Source organism: Tachyglossus aculeatus, chromosome X3 (genome assembly GCF_015852505.1).
Source record: "Tachyglossus aculeatus isolate mTacAcu1 chromosome X3, mTacAcu1.pri, whole genome shotgun sequence".
Taxonomy (NCBI): Eukaryota; Metazoa; Chordata; class Mammalia; order Monotremata; family Tachyglossidae; genus Tachyglossus; species Tachyglossus aculeatus.
In genome coordinates, this window is record NC_052099.1 from 12,749,739 (window position 1) to 12,771,947 (window position 22,209).

At 45.6% G+C, this 22,209-nt stretch overlaps 1 protein-coding gene across 1 annotated transcript in view; it reads right to left on the reverse strand.

Moving 5' to 3' along the window:
- Positions 1 to 17,605, reverse strand: part of SNX30 (sorting nexin family member 30) — a 112,038-nt gene extending 94,433 nt beyond the window's left edge. Inside the window, exon 1 of the mRNA XM_038770230.1 lies at positions 17,292 to 17,605. Coding sequence (XP_038626158.1) covers positions 17,292 to 17,471 — 180 coding nt within the window. The 5' untranslated portion in view covers positions 17,472 to 17,605. The remainder of the gene's footprint in view (positions 1 to 17,291) is intronic.
- Positions 17,606 to 22,209: the final 4,604 nt, after the last annotated feature.

Consider the following 22,209-nt stretch of genomic DNA (forward strand, 5'->3'; position numbering starts at 1 on the left):
CAAAATGTGCAGGCTGGGTTCTAGTAAGAAATCAGAAGGTCATGGGTTCTAACCCCAGCTCCACCACTTGTCTGTGTGACCTTGGGCAAGTCACTTCTCTGGGCCTCAGTTCCCTCATCTGTAAAATAGGGATTGAGACTGTGAGTCCCAAATGGACAGGGACTGTGTCCAACCAGATTTGCTTGTATCCAGTGCTTAGCACATAGCCAATGTTTAACAAATACCATTATTATTATGCTAATTCAGTCACCACTGTTTTGGGGGGCACTGACTGTAGTACTAATCCTGAAAGCAGAGGATAATCTGTATTTCAAACCCTTGAGCATTTTTGTTGGGAGAGGATTTGACAGTCACAATGGGAAGAGCTTCAGTATTCAGTGCTCTAGCACCTTTTAGTACAAATTAACGACTGGTCAAGAAAACCATAAGGAAGAGTAAATTTTCCAGGGTAAGGTTGCTCAGTACATCCATTACCCTAAACCAGTGCCTCTACAACTAATAAATAATAATAAATTATTAAGTGGTACAGTACTTCCCACTCTACTAAGCACTGGGGTAAATACCATGTAATCAGGTCAGACAGAGCCACCATTCCTCATGGGGTTCCCAGTCTAAGGCAGGGAGGAAAGGACAGGTATTTAATCCCCATTTTACAGATGAGGAAGCTGAGGCACAAAACAGTTCAGTGACTTGACCAAGGTCACACAGTTGGCAAGTGACAGAGGTCAGAATTAAACTCCGGTCCCCTGACACCCATGCCGGCAGACCCTGAGAGCTTTCAGGGCACTGTGAAGCTCCAAACAGTTATTGAATAGTAGCTGTAATGAACTGCATGCTATATGATTGCAGCGTAAGGAGCTGTAAGGATAAGGAGTGTTCTTTACCCATATTCCATTTGCTGCAATAACAATGAATAGAGGGAGACAAACTGCATTCTTTTTTTAGGGACTGTAGCACTGGAGGCTGTGGGTGCTTTGGGAAAAGGGAAGACAGGATTGAGGAAGAGGTGCTGTAGGATGACAGTCTGAAAAATCACGGCTATAATGAAGCCTTTCGTAATTAGATTACACTCAAATGCTTAATTTGTTAAAATATCAAAGTTTAACTAGGATATTTTCACTACAGTAATTAACACTCATGACCAAGTCAAAGAGGTTATTTAGTCTCATTCCCTATACTTCTGCAAATGCTTTGAATAATTTAGCTCTCGCCCCCTGCCCTATGTGTCATTTTTAAATTGAGGATTAGGGATTGCTCGTTCAAGCTCTCATCCTATCCCGTCTGGACTACTGCAACAGCCTTCTCTCTGATCTCCCATCCTCGTGTCTCTCTCCACTTCAATCCATACTTCATGCTGCTGCCCGGATTGTCTTTGTCCAGAAACGCTCTGGGCATGTTACTCCCCTCCTCAAAAATCTCCAGTGGCTACCAATCAATCTGCGCATCAGGCAGAAACTCTTCACCCTCGGCTTCAAGGCTGTCCATCACCTCGCCCCCTCCTACCTCACCTCCCTTCTCTCCTTCTACAGCCCAGCCCGCACCTTCCGCTCCTCTGCCGCTAATCTCCTCACCGTCCCTCGTTTTCGCCTGTCCCACCATTGACCCCCGGCCCATGTCATCCCCCAGGCCTGGAATGCCCTCCCTCTGCCCATCTGCCAAGCTAGCTCTCTTCCTCCCTTCAAGGTCCTACTGAGAGCTCACCTCCTCCAGGAGGCCTTCCCAGACTGAGCCCCCTCCTTCCTCTCCCCCTTGTCCCCCTCTCCATCCCCCGTCTTACCTCCTTCCCTTCCCCACAGCACCCGTATATATGTATGTACATATTTATTACTCTATTTATTTTACTTGTACATATCTATTCTATTTATTTTATTTTGTTAATATGTTTGGTTTTGTTCTCTGTCTCCCCCTTCTAGACTGTGAGCCCACTGTTGGGTAGGGACTGTCTCTATATGTTGCCAACTTGTACTTCCCAAGTGCTTAGTACAGTGCTCTGCACACAGTAAGCGCTCAATAAATACGATTGATTGAATTACAAATGTTACAGTGTGACATACCCCAGCACCCCCCAAAAAATGTCTTACTTTAATAATCTCCAGATATAGGTTTACTGTTTAGGAAAGTAAATTAACACCTCTGCTTTAGAGAAGCATCATGGCTCAGTGGAAAGAGCCTGGGCTTGGGAGTTAGAGGTCATGGGGTCGAATCCCAACTCTGTCACTGTCTGCTGTGTGACCTTGGGCAAGTCGCAACTTCTCTGAGCCTCAGTTACCTCATCTGTAAAATGGGGATTAAGACTGTGAGCCCCCTGTGGGACAACCTGATCACCTGTATCCCCCCCAGTGCTTAGAACAGTGCTTTGTATATAGTAAGTGCTTTACAAATGCCATTATTATTATCTTCCAAACTAAGTTTTGTGCTAGTCTACAAAACGCTATAGGTTTCTCACAACTATCTTCCTATTCTACTACAATCTACAAAAAGAGGCCAAGATCCTTCTGTGTTTGATATTAAAGACATCATTTCACCAACAGTAATTAGGCCATTCATATATGCCTAGAGGTAGATATATATCTAAATATAGGCAGGTCCTCATACATCCCTAACCACTTTAATAAAAAAGAGAATTAATGTTCTTTTTGACACTCCCATTCCTTTTAAAATGAAAACCTGTTGCAAAATTTATTTCTAAGACATGAAAAGTATGATTAACAGAGGAAAAAAAAATCCATCTACAAGCTTCATTGAAAAAACTATTAAACAAGTACGACAAGCATCTCGACTTTGTTCAGCTATAGCATTACATCAGATTTACTTATTTATACCAAAATAGCATCTCTCTGGAGCCAGGATAGCAAGGTTATTTTTACTGTTGGGAATATCTTAGTGCCATGGAAGTTTAAAACAATAAAAATAAAAAAAAATCAGGTTGATTTAGAAGATCAATGAGGTTATGTATGAGGGAAGACAGCTAACTGAGTGCCTTAAAGCTCAGGGTAAGGAGTTTGTTGAATGCAGACGTGGATCGGCAACCATTTGAGGTTCGAGGAGTGAGGAGAAATAGGGGCTGAACTATAATAATAATGGTGTTTGTTTAAGCACTTTCTATGTGCCAAGCACTGTTCTAAGCGCTGGGGTAGATACAAGGTAATCAGGTTGTCCCACATGAGGCTCACAATCAATCCCCATTTTACAGATGAGTTAACTGAGGCACAGAGAAGTTAAGTGGCTTGCCCAAGGTCACACAACAGACAAGTGGCAGAGCCAGGATTAGAACCCACATCCTCTGACTCCCAAGCCCATGCTCTTTCCACTTAGCCACACTGACTGAATGTTTTTTCAGGAAAATGATCTGGGCCGCAGAATGAAGCATGGACTGGAAAGGGAAAAGATAGGAAGCAGGGATGTTAGCAAGGAGGCTAACACAATAGTCAGAAGCACGGGCTTGGGAGTTACAGGTCATGGGTTCTAATCCCAGCACCGCCACTTGTCAGCTGTGTGACTTTGGGCAAGTCACTTAACTTCTCTGTGCCTCAGTTACCTCATCTGTAAAACAGGGATTAAGACTGTGAGCCCCACGTGGGACAACCTGATCACCTTGTATCCCCACAGCGATTAGAACATGCTTTGCACATAGTAAGCACTTAAATACCATCATTATTATTATTATTACATTTACCATACTAAATGACAAGTGCCTGGATCAGTTTGGTAACAGAAGTGAATGGGAGAAGAGGAAAGGAGGGCTTGGAAGGGAAGGCCTCTTGGAGGAGATGTGCCTTCAATAAGACTTCAGTGTGATGTTTGTGATGTTACAAGAGCTTTTGACACCATCAATAGCCATTGGCTCCAGCAACTACTGAAAACATTTGGCTACTCCGAGAAGTCTGTCACAATCATAAGATCATTCCTAGAGGCTATGGCTGGCCAAGCCACCATTGGAGGGGTCACTTCTGATTCCCCATCACCAACAGATTAAATCAAGGCACCATCTTCCTACAGAGAAGCAGTGTGGTATAGTGGAAAGAGCACAGGTCTGCAAGTCAGAGGATGTGGGTTCTAATCCTGGCTCTGCCACATGTCTGCTGCATGACATTGGGCAAGTCACTTAACTTTTCTGTACCTCATCTGTAAAATGGAGATTAAGACTGTGAGCCCCGTGTGGGACAGGGACTGTGTCCAACCTGATTACCTTGAATCTACCCCAACACTTAGAACAGTGCTTGGCACATTGTAAGTACAACAATTATTATTGTATTGTATTATTGTATTGTATTATTGTAAGTACAACAATTATTATTACAATAATTCTGATCCTCTGGGAAATTCAACTGAACAGCTAAGGACATCATCAAAAGTCCTTGAATCACTCATCCTGGAGCTCCTGTATACTGATGACTGTTTTAGAAACATCCATGAAGTTATGTGAAGATGATTATGAACTACTTTTCTACAATCAGCTGATTTTCTCTCGAGTGACAATAAAGCCTGAAGACTGAGGTTATATACCAGTCTGCACCTTACAAACCAGATCCAAAAAGTTCCAATAGCGACCCAAAATGAAATATGGTTGCTGAATTCTTAGTATAACATGGCCTTGAAGTAGGACATCCTCAACGCTGGAATGTAGTTGAGTGAGAGCAATATGTTGCTTCCTAGCCACTTTGGCTATTTCCACTGTCCCCCTCCACCACTCCCCACCCCATGATCAATTCATTAAGCACTAACTGTGTGCAGAGCACTGCACTAAGTGCTTGGGAGAGGACAATTCAATGGAGATGGTAAACATTCCCTGCCCAAAACAAGCTTACAGTCTGGGGGGCAGGAGGAGGGGGGGTTGTGGGGGGAAGACAGACTATATGAATAAATAACGAATATGTACATAAATGCTGTGAGGCTGAGGTGACTACCAAGTGTTCAAAGGGTACAGATCCAAGTGCATAGATAATGCAGAAAGGAAAGCAGCATAGCTCAGTGGAAAGAGCACGGGCTTTGGAGTCAGTGGTCATGGGTTCAAATCCCGGCTCCGCCAATTGTCAGCTGTGTGACTTTGGGCAAGCCACTTAACTTCTCTGTGCCTCAGTTACCTCATCTGTAAAATGGGGATTATGACTGTGAGCCCCCGTGGGACAACCTGATCACCCTGTAACCTCCCCAGTGCTTAGAACAGTGCTTTGCACATAGTCAGCACTTAATAAATACTATTATTATTATTATTATTTAAGAGGGTTGGGGAAGGGGGCTTCATAGGGGAAGACCTCTTGGAGGAGATGTGATTTGAATAATCCTTTGAAGGTGGAGAGAGATTGATGGTCTGTCAGATATGAAGGGGGACGGAGTTCCAGACCAGAAGGAGGACGTGGGAAAGGGGTTGGCGGTGAGATAGACGAGATTGGGGCACAGTGAGCAAGACAGTGCTAGAAGAGCTAAGTGTGCAGGCTGGGCTGAAGTAAGATATCAGTGAGGAGTAGGAGGAGGCAAGAAGGTGGTCCTCTGTTAATAATAATAATAATAATAATAGTGGTATTTGTTAAGGGCTTACTATGTGCCAAGCACTGTACTAAGCACTGGGGTGGATACAAATTGGGTTGTACAGTCACCATTCTCCATTTATGGTTTTAATCAACAGTAAAATATAACAAATGACCACATTAGCTACTTTAGCATGACCTCAAAGTAACCACAGCTCCTCGGGTTTCTTCATCACAAGAAACTTCCAAAGTTAGTAGGGAAAAAGGATAGACTTTCCCCTGATCAAATCAGGAGCACTTCTTGGATTAAAAAAAAAGAAAAAAAATTATTAAAGTATTTCCCTGCTACTGCTGTATCATTTTCTTTCAATGTCTGTTCTACACGGCCAACTATTACCTTGCTAAAGTAGTCTTGAGTCCTGAAAAAACACAAAAGTCACCACTACCTTTTTCCCTACTCGAATTCCTTTCCCAAAGGAAGATTCAGAAACATTTGTATCATTCTTCTCTCCCAGCTTCCTTATCTCAGTCCCATTTGATGTGAAGGCTGATTTTCAACCAGAAATATGTAAGGGGATGAGAGGAAACTGGAAGGCAAGTCTATGTCTATTTACTCACAGAAATGCTATAAAGGCATAGCCTGGGCTACTCACCCCAAAAATGTATGGTACTCTGGGATACCTCCTGCATTTTTTGCATACATACCCCAGCACCTGTAAGGCCCAACCTAAGTGCTACAGCCAATGACTACAGGTAAGTCAATTCCCTCTCCTATCCTCTTCTTTCCCTTCTCCCTCCCCGTTCCAAGCAGTTTTCCTCCTATCCCCCCCACCACCACCCTGAAGTTAGTAATACACACAACAAACGACTCTGGGGCTCCTCGGGGAGGATGCTGACACCGTCTCCATAGGGATGGGGCCAGCTGCTCTGCTTAACGCAGAGGCTTCTGGGCTCTGCTTTCTGGGGAATGAGAGAAAGAGGGTCAGAGCTGCTCAGAGACTGGTCAGAGAGAAAGGTAGCTGGGATGAAGCAAGCCTGCTCCCTGCCTCTTAGATGGGATGCAGGAGCAAGACATCCAGCCATCACTAGGGGCCCCCTACTAATCAAAAAAAAAAAAAAAAGCCAAGAAGCAGCAAGGCTCAGAGGAAAGAGCACGGGCTTGGGAGTCAGAGGATGTGGGCTCTAATCCTGGCTCCACCACTTGTCTGTTGTGTGACCTTGGGCAAGCTACTTAGCTTTTCTATGCCTCAGTTACCTCATCTGTAGAATGAGGATTAAGATTGTGAGCCCCACATGGGACAACCTGATTACCTTGTATCTACCTCAGTGCTTAGTACAGTGCTTGGCTCATAGTAAGCACTTAAATACCATAATTATTATTATTAAAAAATCATTTGGGACTGGGAAAAGCGGGAAGGGAACTGACTTACATGCAGAGCTTGAAGATCCAGCAAAAATAAGTAAATAAATAATGTTGGGGATGGGTGTGGTTTGTGTCAGAAAAGCTGCTAGGAACGGGGAGGGGGAAAAGGCAAGGAATTTCAATGTAAATTATTGGGGGGGGGGGGTATTTCTTAAAATTTACCTATAGAGCTTGGCCATTGTGTTGGGGCTGGTTCTGGACTGGAACCTATTTGTATGTAAGTCTATAGGAAATGCCACAACTTCCCTGTGCTTCAGTTACCTCATCTAGAAAATGAGGATTAAGACTGTGAGCCCCATGTGGGACAGGGACTGTACTCAACCTGACATCCTTGTATCTTCCCCAGTGCTTAGAATGGTGCTTGACACATAGTAAGTGCGTAACAAATACCATCATTACTATAATGCAGCCTGTTTTTATGAAAAACCCAACCCAGCTGCATCATGTGGTTTGATTGTACAGCATATGGTTGTCCAACATTAGTGCAATAATGTGAAATAAAGGATAAAAATATTTCCTTTACATTTGCTGATGTGAGCCTTGAAGCCAACAGGGCATGCTTAAGTTGATACTCAGTAGATTTAGGGGAAGCCTTTTATTGACACAGATTTGAGCAATTATGGCAATATTAATAAGATCATTAGGTCCAATTCTATAGGACAGTGAACTTTTCCAATTACACACACCTAATTTTTTCCACAGCCAGTTTTCCTAGGCACTGGAAAAAATTACTCATGCTATAATTGGTTCTAATTAGTACTCCCAGAAACTGCAACATTTTTTTTTAACCTGCAGCTAAGGGGCTCTCAAACATGACACTTCAAAAAAAGAAAGTCATTTTTGTTTTCCCAAGGGTATGAAAAGTATTGTTCCCATTCTGAACTTCATAATAATAATAATGGTATTTGTTAAGCTTTTACTCTGTGCCAGGCACTGTACTAAGCACTGGGGTGGATACAAGCAAAGTGGGTTGGACACAGTCCCTGTCCCACATGGGGTTCACAGTCTCAATCCCCATTTTACAGATGAGGTAACAGGCACAGAGAAGTGAAGTGATTTGCTCAAGGTCACACAGCAGACAAGTAGCAGAGCCGGAATTGGAACCCATAACCTGACTCCCAGACCCGTGCTCTATCCACTACTCATGACTAAATGGCCACAGAGATCAAAAAACAGGAGAGAAAAGGGCTGGTAGCAATATAGTAAATTCTCGCTATATTCTGGTTGGTTGGGGAGAAAAGTGCCCAGCTTTAGTAGTATTCATTCATTCATTCAATCGTATTTATTGAGCGCTTACTGTGTGCAGAGCACTGTACTAAGCACTTGGGAAGTAGTAACAGTATTTATGAAATGCTTACTATGAGCAAAGCACCGTGCTAAGCCTTGGGAAAGGAGTATACTAACCAGATATAGACCCAGAAAATGGCCCCCAAGGGGCTTACAAACTAAGAGTGAGGGGGAGATGGGTTTGGCAAAGGATACATGAGAAAAGAATACAAATATATGAGACAAGAGTGACGGTAAACATGATGTTACCTCTATCCTCCCAAGCTTAAGAAGCGAGGCCTAGTGGATAGAACACAGGCCCGGGAGTCAAAAGGACCTGGCTTTTAATCCCAGCTCTGCCACTTGTCTGCTGTATGACCTTGGGCACATCCCTTCACTTGACTCTGTCTCAATTACCTCATCTGTAAAAAGGGGCTTAAGACTGGGAGCCACATGTGGGATGTGGACTGTGTCCAACCTGACTGGATATCTGCTCCAGCACTTAGTACAGGGCCTGGCACATAGTAAGCGCATAACAAATACCATAAAGAAAAGAACTCTACGGAGCTGTGCTATGACATCTCCCAGCACTCGCCCCTGCCAATTTCTTGGGGGAACAGGGGGTGCCCAAGTCAGTGGCATGTTTCCCAGAGTCCCCACAGCTTAGCTTTTGCCTCCAGGATGTTTCAAACACTCTCCACAGTACTCTAACATAAATGTCACTGATTGTTCTACTTCTGCATTTTGAACTAGGTGTCCAAAGAACTTGCAGAGGAAAGCCTCAGGAGCATTAGGGAGTTGTGTCATGGACCTGAGCATCCCATAATAATACCTAATACTTGTTAAGTTCTTACTGTGTGCGAAGCACTGTACTAAGTGCTCGGGTAGATACAAATTAATCAGGTCCCATATTAGGCTCACTAAGTAGGAGGGAGAATGGGTACTGAATCCCCATTTTGCAGACGATGGACTGGGGCCCAGAGGAGTGAAGTGATTTGCCCAAGGTCACACAGCAGGTAAGTGGCAGAGATGAGTCTAGAACTCAGGCCCTTGCTTTTTAGAGAAAGAGCGATGATGACGAGGATCCCATCACCAACATTTGGCCGCCTACTGGTGTAGTTACTATACCAGAAGTAATAGAACCAGTAGAAGCAAAAGACGCAGCCCTTGTCCTCAAAAAGCTTATAATCTAATGGAGGAGCCAAAAGTACACAAAATGGCCAAAACACACCAAAAAGTAAAAGCAGGAACATAGATATAACACAAAATAGAGTAAACAGATATTCAGCTTGACATTACCTGTCAAGGCTCTGCCTGTGGGTGGCAGGGGGAATCAATATTAGCAGATGCAGTGCCATTTGGGTCTACCTTCAGATTGATGATGCCTTGTAGAACCCAGAGACCATAATCAGACACTCTTGCTGTTCATTCAATCATATTTATTGAGCACTTAGTACAGTGCTTCGCACACAGTAAGCACTTGGGAGAGTGCAATACAACAACAGACAGTCCCTGCCCCTACACTGCCTCTATATTCCCACTTCTGGAGATGAGGAAACTCAGTTGTCTCCCCAGAGCAGCCCCCCTAAACTGTAAGCTCATTGTGGGCAGGGAACATGTCTACCAACTCTGTTGTACTGTACTCTCCCAGGTTACTAATACAGTGCTCAAATACCATTTAAAAAATAGTATGTATTAAGTGCCTATGTGTCAAACACTCAGCACTGGGGTAGATACAAGTTGAGTTAGGTTGAACACAGTCCCTGTCCTACATGGGGCTCACAGTCTAGTGGTTGAAAGCATATTCTGATCCACCACATTCATGGCAGCTTAACCAGACTTTATTGGATTTGAAATCTAACTGCCACTTGAGCAATAGAACTGAACATTCCTAACAATATAAAAAGAAAAATCAATCTAAAAGCATCATGATAACATTAGTCCACATGGTTGTTGACTTGTCACATTGAAAAGACACTCGTTCCTCCCAATTCATTAATTTGAGCAAAAGACAACCCGGAAAGTATGAACTTTTAGGGTTTAAATGATCTTTTTATAAAATTCACCAATTCCAGAATCAAATTAAAACTTGCATGTGCCTGAAAAGCCTACTTGAATGCTAACCTTAGGCTGAAAAAAGGGCCAAGCAATTTTCTCCCAGCTGCATAGGGGAGATGGGTGTCTCCACCTGCTAGAATGACAGCATTTAGCAGTACTCTCAGCATCACCTAAACAGGGAGAAAAGCCCTAAGGTTTCAGTGGCACTGCCAACCATGCCCAGAATTCACTTTTTTTCTTGGGGGGGAAGGGATGGGGGGCGGGGGGGGGAGTTTGAGATAGAAATATCTACCACAGGTGACAACAAATGGCTAAAACAGTGAGTTACACAGGGGGCTCTTCCTAAGATTGTAGATCAGACGCAACAAGTCAAATGGATAGGTTATCCTTGGTTTCCTTGACTAATATTTGTTGTTTCCCCAGTACTCCAGTGAGTGGCAAGTTGGCTGCCACATTCAGGGACTTTGAAGTGTGTCTGTCACTTATTAGCCACTCCAAAATGCCTTACTCTCAAGCATCAGAGAGTCCGGCACCCAATGCTCACTAGAGCCCCATATCCCCAAACTGCGGCATCTAAGGGCCGCATCTCCCAGCTACTGTCTTGCAACCCGCACTACTGAAGCGGCATGTATCAGCCCCAGCACTTAGGACAGTGCTTGGACACATAGTAAGTGCCTAAATGCCATTACTATTGTTCTGAAAAGAGAAATTGGGGAGGCTTGAGCAATCAGTCCAGCTAATTCAAACCTAGCCAGTTGGGCCCTGGAAGAGATGGTACTGGACAGATCTGGGTCATGCAGGGTTCTAGTCACACACACACACACACACACACACACCCCAGGGCAGAGGGAAGGAAACAAGAGAAAGCGACATATGTGGGAGGCATATGTTATCCTCTTTGAGTATTGCTGAAACCTGTACTTTCTGGGGGTTCATGGGAATTACTGCATTTGTGGATTTTGCATGGCAAATTAAAGTAGCTATGGGAGGCCCTGCTCCCTGGGTCTGATCTTGCCAGCAGGAGGAAGGAGACTCCACTAGACTGTAAGCTCCCTAAAAGCAGAGACCATTTCTACTACTGCTGCTGTACTCTCCCATGCATTTAGTACAGTGGTCAGCTCACAGTAGGCACTCAAATACCATTGTTTGTGCATATCCATTGTTCAGTCTTTTCCTCACCTGCCACTTCAGTTACTGCATGACAAACCCCAACAATTTTATTTGCCCAATAGGAAGTGAATTCAAAAGCCAAAACACTTTCTCCTGAAACATCTGTTTGGCTACTCTGCCCAAAGGCACCTAGTTTGCTAAAATGGCTATGTTTGAACTGCTTAACAAACTGATACCAATGTCAAGAACCAAAGGCTAAAGGTAACTTTCCTGCTGCAACAGATAAGGGACAACAGGGAACTATGTGTATAAAATGGAAGAGTTAAAAATAGATGACAGAAAAAGCATACAGCAGCTTTCAAAACCTTGGAAAAGCCAAATCCAGGACAAGAAAACACAAGTATGAAACCCAGAAAACCAGATCATGTTAAGAGGAACAGACATTTTTCCTGGTTTCCACTTGCCTTAAAAAAATGTTGACTTTTGCACCTAAATATGCTTCTCTATCCACTAAATAGTTCAAAAACCATCAAATGGAAGCATAAATGGGTGCACAGGTCCCTTGGATACATTTAAACCATGTTATTTGCCTAAATATAGTATATGTAACTATATATGACTTTACATCCCGTAGGAAGATGCTATCTAAATGGAAACAACAGATAAAATGCAACAGGATCGCAGAGACCTCACCATCTTTTTTATGGTACTTATTATATAAGAACCAGATTAGGCACAGTTCCTGTCCCACATGTGCCTCACAGTTTAAGAGGGAGGAAGGACAGGTATCATCCCTACTTTACAGATGGGGTAACTGAGGCCCAGCCTAACATCATCACAGGATAGTAGCAGAGCTGAGACTAGAAAACAGGTCTCCTGACCGCTCCTTTCCCCCCGCCCCAAGCTCTTTTCACTAGACCATACTGCTTTCACGAATAAAAAGTGGAAGATCAGAGTGTGACCATGATCACGGCATCTCATTACTTTCTGTGGTCAATAAAATCTTAGGTACAGTCCTTCTGAACTAGAGAATGAAGAATGCTGGTGGAACTGTACTTTCCAAGTGCTTAGTACAGTGCTCTGCACACAGTAAGCGCTCAATACAATTGAATGAATGCCCAGAATTCATCATGGTATTTGAGCACTTACTGCATACAGATCACTAAGTGTTTGGGAGACTGTAATACAACAGAGTTGGTAGACATGTTCTCTGCCCATAAGGAGTAGTTTCGGATCTCTACTTGGTACAGCAGAAATGATCTTTACAGCACATCAGTGCAAGGAGCAAACCTCTATAGAATCTTCATAAACCATTCAAAGAGTCTAACAGATCCAGACTCTGGAAATGATTTTGCTACATTTGGCTGCCCTGGGAAATTGAGATTATGAGCTAGCTTCATGACAACATGCCTAGTCACATCAGAGACGAGGGTGCCATGTATAACCCAATCCCTGTGCCCAGGGAGGTAAAGCAAGGATTTGGAATAGGTCCAGTCCTGTTCAACTTACTCTAATCATCTGTGATAGAGGTGGCTGGGAACTGAACTGACAATAGAACATGCTTCTGATCCTCCTGAAAACTCTTCTACTCAGCAGGCTACTAGCATCATACAAAGTCCTAGAGACAATTGTTCTAGAATTATTAGATGCTGATGACAGTGCCCTGGAGGCACACACCCAAGAAAGCTTGTAAATGACTGTAAACAGCTTGGCACTATGAAGTGATATGTTTGAACAAAAGCCTGGACCAGGAAAAACCCTCCCATGCACCTTAAAGATCCATATTGGCCGTAGACAGTGGAAAATAGGCACGGAATTCTGCTACGTAGATAGCCTGGACAGTGATAGACCATAAGGTTGAAAATGGAATCAAAAAGACCAGTACATCTTTTGGCAGACTGTCAGAATTCATTCAGTCGCATTTATTGAGCGTTTACTGTGTGCAGAATGTAGTGGCATATCAAGCTGAAGATTTAAAGAGTTGTAGTGCTGGCCAATCTTTTCCACACTTGTGAAAACTGGACACCTCATCTGACTCCTTGAATAACAACAATAATTACGGTATTTTGTTAAGTGCTCACTATGTGTCGGGCACTGTTCTAAGCGCTGGGATAGACGCAAGATAATCGGGTTGGACACAGTCCCTGTCCCACATAAACCTCAGTCTTAATCCCCATTTTACAGATGAGGGAAACTGAGGCACATAGAAGTTAAGTGACTTGCCTAAGGTCACACAGCAAAAAAGAGGTAAAGCTGGAATTAGAACCCATGACCTTCTGACTCCCAGGCCCATGCTCTATCGGATCATACTCAATAACAATTGGTTAGACGGGATCTCAGACAATGAAGTACTAAAACCAAGTCAATTTCCTAGCATCCCAATTTTGCTGGGTGTGACATGAGAAAATGGAAGACAATAAGATGCCTAAAAAGCTGTTATATAAGAGAAGGTTGACAGAAGAAATGTTTTAAGGACAGTAAAATGGATATATTGATCAGATAATACTGAATGTCACCTGCAAACTGGAAGATAACTGTGGCAGACAAATAATAATGGGACTTGTTAAGAACTTATGTGCCAAGCACAGTCCTAAACACTGGCGCAGATACAAGTTAGGTTGTAAACAGTCCCTGCCCCACATGGGGCTCACATTCTTTTAATCCCCATTTTACAGATGAGGTAACTGAGACCCAAAGAAGGTAAGTGACTTGCCCAAGGTCACACATCAGACATGTGGTAGAGCCAGGATTAAAACCCAGGTCCTTTTGATTCCCAGGCTCATGGTCTATTCACTAAGCCATGCTGCCTCTCACTGCTAGCACAGCCCGTTGTGAGCAGAAGCTTTGAGAGGCTCATAGCCCCAACTCCAGAGTCGGTCATCGTGTTGCTTTGCCCACCACTTCTATTGGTCAGGTGTCCCTCAGAGGCAGTGAATTTCAGGGCTGTTGCTTTGGCAAAGAATGTGGCCCATTTACTTCTCTGGCACTGAACAGGACAGTCAACCATTTGCAAAGATACCCTTACTGGATTACCGTCATTCATGTCATGACCATGATAAATCCGACCCCAGGAGGGTGGTAATGCAGGTTTGGGCCACACCTCCCCTCCTCCAATCCGCTCCCCCTTGGCAGAGGTGGGGGACGGGGAGAGAAAAGGCAAGGCTTCCGAAGAAGGAGGTGGCTACTCTCTCCCAAGTGCTTAGTATAGTGTTTTGCACACAGTAAGTGCTCAATATGATTAATAATACCACTGCTCTCGGTAACTAGGCAGGAAAGAAGAGCCCTCCATCCACCATGCCCATTCTCCAACTAGTGAAAGTACTTTCCTTTCAGTATAACTGCAGTAATTAAGTGCTAAAACAGCTCCAGAATCAGTAACCATAACATTCAACTGGAATTTATCAGGCACACCTGAGTTCCACACATTTCAGCTGGAATTTCAGACACACCCGAGTTCTACTGCAAGCACAGAGGGGGTACCTTCCCAATGATACTCATTTGTAATTATGAACAATTACATATACCGAAATTGTTCATAATTACAAACGAGTATCATTGGGAAGGTCCCCGCTCTATGCTATTTAAGTGAATTGAAATTGGAAAAAAAATGTAAGTTTGAAATTTTGGTGTAATAATAATGACAACGATTGTATTTAAATGCTTACTATGTGCCGAGCACTGTTCTAAGCACTGATAGTGGTGGATTGGTAACAAGCCAGGAGAAACTGCCACTGCTAGATGCACCACTAAAGTAACCATGAAACAATGGACATTATTAGATTCCTTCAAAACCAACGTCAAATGTTTGATTTCAATGCCTTCTACCCCCCCCTTTTTTTTTTTTACTGTGGGTATGTCAGTCAAATTTATGCTAAATGTGCCTTTCTAGATTCAGCATTTGTATTTTGTAATGATTTCTCCAATTTGGAGGTCTAAACGTTTTATTCGATTTTATGTAGAATTCTTGCCACCTTCAATCTGACTCTGTGTGTGTGTGTGTGTGTGTGTGTGTGTGTGTGTGTGTCTCTTGGGGGAAGAGAAAGAAAGAGAAACAACTTGCCCACTGACTGCAGAAGTCCAATAGTTCATTTAGGATTAGCAAAAGTGGATGAAAAAAAAGTCTTTATTGCACTTGCTGGGACCTACTTTAATTCCTGGAATTAGTGACCGAGTAGCAATAACCACCTTTACCCAATAAGTCCAGCAAGCAAATCCACTACTTGCACTGAAATGGCAAGCAACAGGATACGGGTGAACGCCTACAAGCCTCTCCACAGGCTCAGCTAGCTCCGGAACAGAAATGAGATGACGGGATTCTCATAGTTTGAGACACACAAGAGAGAAGGCTAACATTTGCCAGTCTTTCGGTCAGCCATTTGCTGAACTGAAAACATCAGAGGTAAATCCATGAGGATTTACCTATAATAAACTATAATATATTTACCTATTTTTACCTGCCATTAGAAATCCACAAGCCCCCAAACCAAGGCTCAAGTCAAAATTCAAACTGATCCTTTCCCTTAAAAACACACGCACTACTCTTTATCAGATAACAATAACAATGGTATGTTAAGCAATATGTTCCAAGCACTGTACTAACAGCTGGGGTGGATACAGGCAAATGAGGTTGGACACCGTCCCAGTCCTGCATGGGGCTCACAGCCTTCATGCCCATTTTACAAATGAGGAAACTAAGGCACAACAAACTTAAGTGACTTGCCCAAGGCTACACAGCAAAGTGGCCGAGCCAAGCTCAGATCTCTCATTATGCGAACTTGCTTAAGATAAACCTCAGAACATTGAGGTTTTCGTAGTCTTCCCCGATAAGCCGTAATTGTTACTTTGGAGTTCCAAGAACCAGGAAACGGAGTTACTTGGAAATGCAGTCTTTACGAAATGAATGGACCTTACCCCTTGGCACCATACTATGTCACTGAGAGGCGTGAGTTATTCCCCTACCCGCAAATGTGTCCACACCCCTGCAACCGGGCCAACTCCACTTATTATTTCAGAGAACAACTGGAAAGGGGGAAAAGAAGAAGAAGAAAAAAGAGTTCCACCGAGTCACAGTCAAAGGCAAAAATAAGCACAACCCCCCCATTCTGCTTCTTTGCCCGAGAAGGATAATAGAAACCGGACGAGGGTGAAGGGGAGTCAAGACGAACTCCCTCTTTGGAAAGACATAATAATAATCATAGTGATGGTATTTGTTAAGCACTTACTACGTGCCAAGCACTGCTCTAAGCGCTGGGGTAGATACAAAGTAATCAGATTGTCCCACGTGGGGCTCCCAGTCTTATTCCCCATTTGACAGATGAGGGAACTGAGGCCGAGATAAGTGAAGTGGTTTGCCCAAGGTCACACAGCAGACAAGTGTGCTCGAGAAGCATTGTGGCTCAGTGGAAAGAGCCTGGGCTTAGGAGTCTGAGGTCGTGGGTTCTAATCCCGGCTTCGCCACTTAGCTGTGTGACCTTGGGCAAGTCACTTCACTTCTCCGTGCCTCAGTCCCATTCATCTGTAAAATGGGGACGAAGACTGTGAGCCCCACGTGGGACAACCTGATAACCTTGTATCTACCCCAACGCATAGAACACTGCTCGGCACATAGTAAGCCTTAAACACATACCAACGTTATTATTATTATTAAGTGGCGAAGGCGGAATTAGAACCCAGGTCTTCCGATTCGCTCTTGCCACTAAAGTCACGCTGCCGACTGGGATCGGGGCGAGCAGGCGATCGACACACCCCTCGCCTCGGCTCCCTGCTGATGTGTCACACGTAGCATCACTTGGGGGGGGGGAGAGAAAATGGGGGGGGGGCGCAACCGGGGAGGGGAAATGGGGGGCTCGAGCCAGAGACTCCCCCCGCCCCTCCGGCCACGGCCAAGACAATCCCGCTCCTTTCGACGCCCCTCTTTTCCCCCCGCCCTAACGTGGCCACCGCGGGAAAGGTCCGTGGGCTCTTACCTTGTCGGCGACCCCGCGAGGCAACCCCAGGTCCGGGCTGGGGGGGAGCGCGTCCCCCGCTCCCTCCTCGCCACTGGAGCCGGCCAAGGGGTGCGGGATGTCCCGCAGCGACTGGGGCCCCGAGGAGGGCAGGGGCTTCGGGGTGGTCGCGCCGCTGCACCCCCCGCCCACGCTGGCCATGGTGGAGCCTGCTGCTGTTGCAACTGCTGCAGGCTGATTCCTTGTGTCCGCCTCTTTTTCTTTCCCGAGGCTCGGAGGCCGCAGCTGGTGGCGGTCGGTCGCGCGCACGCGCGTCCTCCCCCGAGCTCCTACCCCTGCAGCTCCGAAACCGAGTGATCGCTTTGCGCCCCCCCCCCTTTTTTTTTTTTTTTTCCTTTTATACCACCTGCTCCTCCCTCCCTCCTCTCCCGTTCGAACGGGAAGAGAGAGTCGAAACAAACCCCGCCTTCTCCGCTGAGGCTTCGCTCCCCGGCCCGCCCCTTTCTCCCGCTAAACTCCCTCGGCAGGAAATGATCAGGCCTAGGGCTACAGATGCTCTTTCTTCGCTGCCTCGGATGTTGCCCCGTCCCAAAGCATTGCTTCCTGCTGTCAGGGAATGCGGGGTGAGAAAGAGGAAAGCGGGAGAGAGAGAGAGAGAGAGCAGGATTTACATCTGGAGGTTGGCCGGGGCATGTCAAATAGCCTTATTTGGAAAGGAGATAGGGAGTAGGAGAAGTAGGATGAATCAATCATATTTATTATTAATAATCATAATGATAATGGTGGTATTTGTTAAGCGCTTACTATGAGCCAGGCACTGTACTAAGCCCTGGGTTGGAAACAACCAAATCGGAGCAGACACAGTCCCGGATGCGCATGGGGCTCCCAGTCTCAATCCCCACTTTACAGATGAGGTCATTGAGGCGTACAGAAGTGAAGTGACTCGCCCAAGGTCACACAGCAGACAAGTGGCAGAGCTGGGATTAGAACCCATGACCTTCTGACTCCCAGGCCCATGTTCTGTCTACTACGTGGTGCATTTATTGAGCACTCACTCTGTGCAGAGCACTGCACTAAGGGCTTGGGAGAGTATAATAGAGTTGGTAGACATGTCCCCTGCCCACGCTGGCCACAAGGGACTTAGAGTCTGCCAGGGGAGACAGATATTAAAAGAAATAAATTATAGATCTAAGTGCTAGGGGGCTGAAGTTGGGGTGAATACCAAATACTTAAAGATATAAATCCAAGTGCAAGGGCAACACAGAATGGAGCAGAAGTAGGGGAAATGAGGGATTACTCGGGAAAGACCTCTTTGTACAGTGCTCTGCACACAGTAAGTGCTCAATAAATACAACTTAATTGAACTGATTTTAATGAGGCTTTGAAGGTGAGGAGAGTGATTGGCTGTTGGATCCCAAGAGGGAGTTCCAGGCCAGAAGGAGGATGTGGGCAAGGGGTTGGCGATGAGATAGACAAGATCGAAGTACAGTAAATATATTGGTGTTAGAGGTGCAAAGCGAGCATGCTGAATTGTAGTAGGAAATGAGCGAGGTATGGTAGGAGTGGGCAAGGTGATTGAGTGCTTTGAAGTAAAGAGTTTCTGTTTGATGTGGAGGTGGATGGGCAATGACTGGAGGTTCTTGAGGAGTGGGGAAGTGTGGACTGAACGTTTTCAAGGAAAAGTGATCCAGGCAGCAGAATGAAATATGGATTGGAGTGGGAAAGACAGGAGGCAGGGAGGTCAGTGAGAAGGCTGAAGCAGTTGTCAAGGTGGGATAGGATAAGTGCTTGGATCAACATAGTAGTAGTTTCGGTGGAGAAGAAAGGGCAGATTTTAACGATGTTGCGAAGGTAGACCCAACAGGATTTGGTGACAGATTGAATATGTGCTTTAAATGAGATAAGCTGAAGTTGAAGGGAGATAGGAAAAGGGAGACCAGAGGATTTAACTTCTGCTGTTTCAACAAAATTGAAACCATCAGGCGTGATTTCCCTAAAATCTTCCCAGCTCCTCTCCAATCCCCCCACCCTCTTCAACTCTCCCTATATTCCCTGCAGTAACTCAAGATTAAATTTCTCACATCCTCTCTAAATCTATCCCCTCCACCTGTGCTTCTGATCCCGTCCCTTCAGATCTTTTTAAAACACTTGCCCCCTCCCTTCTTCCCTCCTTGACTGTCATCTTCAACTGTTCATTTTCCAATGGCTTCTCCACTTCTTTAAAACATGCTTACACAACCCTTATCCTCAACCCCTCCCCCCCACCCCCACCACCCCAGACCCTACAGCTTTCTCCAGATATCTCCCCATCTCTCTCCTACCATTTTTCTCCAAACTTCTGGAGAGAGTTGTTTATACCTGCTGCTTCCATTTGCTCTCCTCAAATTCTCTCCTAGATCCCCTCCAATCTGGTTTCCACCCCCTTCACTCCACAGAAACAGCCCTCTCTAAGGTAACCAGTGACCTTCTTCTCACCAAATCTTGACGGCCTCTACTCTAACCTAATCTCCCTAGACCTCTCAGTAGCCTTTGACTCCTTGAACCTAAGGTTCATTTCCCCTGTCCTCTCTTGGCTTCAACTGTCCTCTCTTGGTTCTCCTCCTGTCTCTCTGACGCTCCTCCTTCCTCCTCTGCCTTCCACCCTCTGATGGGGGTGGGGGGTTCCCCAAGGCTCAGTTCTGGGTCCCCATTTATTCTCCATCTACACCACTCCTTTGGAGAACTCATTCACTCCCATGGCTTCAATTTCCATCTCTATTCAGATGATTCTCAAATCTACATCTCCAGTTCTGACCTCTCTCCTTCCTTGCAGTCTTACATTTCCTCCTGCCTTCAGGACATATCTACCTGGATGTCCTGCCTACACCCCAAATTAAACATCTTCAAAACTGAATTCCTCACCTTCCCACCCAAACCCCGTCCTCCCACTGTCCTCCCACACTGTAGACAACACCACTATCCTCCCTCTCTCACAAGCCCATAGCCTTGGCGTTGTCCTCTACTCATCTCTCATTCTACCTGCATATTCAATTTGTCAACAAATCCTGCCGGTTCTACCTTCACCACATTGCTAAAATCCACCAAACTCTCCATCCAAACTGCTACCCTGCTGATCCAAGCACCTATCCTATCCCGTCTCATCGCTGACCTCCCAGCCTCCTGTCTCTCCCCACTCCAGTTTATATTTTACTCGGCTGCACGGATCATTTATCAACAAAGAACGTTCAGTCCATGTCTCCCCACTCCTAAAGAACCTCCAATGGCTGCCCGTCCACTTTTGCATCAAACAGAAATTCCATACCATTGGCTTTAAAGCATTCAATTTGGGCTCCTCACACCCCAAAGACACAAAAGCAATGGAGTTGGCAGATAAGCAGCCCAATCCGCTCTCCAAGCCACACTGGCCGCAGCTAGTCACATGGGTTCCCCACCACCACCATGGGGAAGATCAGGACCCCCAAGCCAGAACCCCACCAGGGATCCGAACCCCGAGATCATCGCCTGCATTTCCTGGACTCTGCCTTTGGGTAGACAGAGACAGAAGCCAGGAGGTGTGGGGAAGATTGGGCTGGGGAGGGACCGGGGGGAGTGGGGAACTGCAGCTGAACCCTCCACCCAACAGGAGACTTGGCCTAGCCATGGTTGAAATTTGAAAGCCCCCAACCTCCCTCTGCCCAAGTTAGAAGCAGTCCCTGTGTGAACGGGGACCTGGAAGGAATACGTACCATCCCTGGAGCAAGACGGGACGGGACAGGAGTCTCTCCAGAGAAACACTCCAGGTTCAGGGATCCAGGCAGATGTCATATGCTTTATGCCCTGCAAACTGCAAGCAGCGTGAAGTAATGACGTCACGTGGAACAAGGGTCGTGAGAAGGTGAGAGCTGATTCTGCCCCACCTCAGGGCAGTCAAATGTCCAAAGCCAGCCCAGATGACCCACCAGGTGGTTGCCATGGTAGCTGCTGCCGTTTTTGTAGCCGGCTAGTTATTAGGAATGCCCTAGGTTGTTCCTTAGACTGAAAACTTCACCGTTAATGGCACGGCCTCGGAGCTCTTCCACTGAACCTTCAGGGGATGTTAACTATGATTGACCCAGCCTGAACACTAAGTCCAGAATCCAACCTCTGCCTCAATTTTCACTGACATTTGGGGAGCAGCCACCGTGGCTCAGCTGAGCCGTTACCAGAGGCTGCTGCTGTTCGGCTGGTGGAAACTGGGGAGAAAACAGCCCAGCACTGGAAGGAAAGATTCTCTTCTTTTCCTCTCCACCTCCACCTCCCTTTGCCCCATTCCATCGATATTCAGCAGCGACGCGAAGTGAGTACTACTACTCTGGGAACTCTGATTTACCACCGTACAGTGAGCAACATAGTGTACTGGACAGAGCCCGGGCCTGGGAGTCAGAAGGTCATGCGTTCTAATTCCGGCTCTGCCACTTGTCTGCTGTGTGACCTTGGGCAAGTTACTTCACTTCTCTGGGCCTCAGTTTCCTCATCTGCAAAATGGAGAGTCAATACTTGGTCTCCCTCCTTTTTAAATTGTGAGCCCCACGTGAGGCAGGGACTGTATTTGACCTGATTGACTTGTATCTACCCCAACGCTTAGAACAGAACTCGACACATAAAAAGCGCGTAACAAATCCCATAATGATTATTACCAGTCAAGCGCTGAGTATGGTGCATCGCAGAAAGTGAGAACTCAATACGTGCTGCTACGATTACCACTTCTCTTCATCGGTAGTCATTACCCAACACTAAGAACAGGACATCTAAATGGCACTCCTGCCACTGACTGGCTTAAATGGGGGGTAGGTAGGGAATGGGGAGCACAAAGGAGGAGTGCCTTAGCTCTTCTGGTTCACGGAAAAGCCCCAGTCGAGGGAGTCAGGGTTCTCCGTGGTTAGTCCTTAGAGTCTGAAAAGGACTGGAAGTGAAGCCAAAT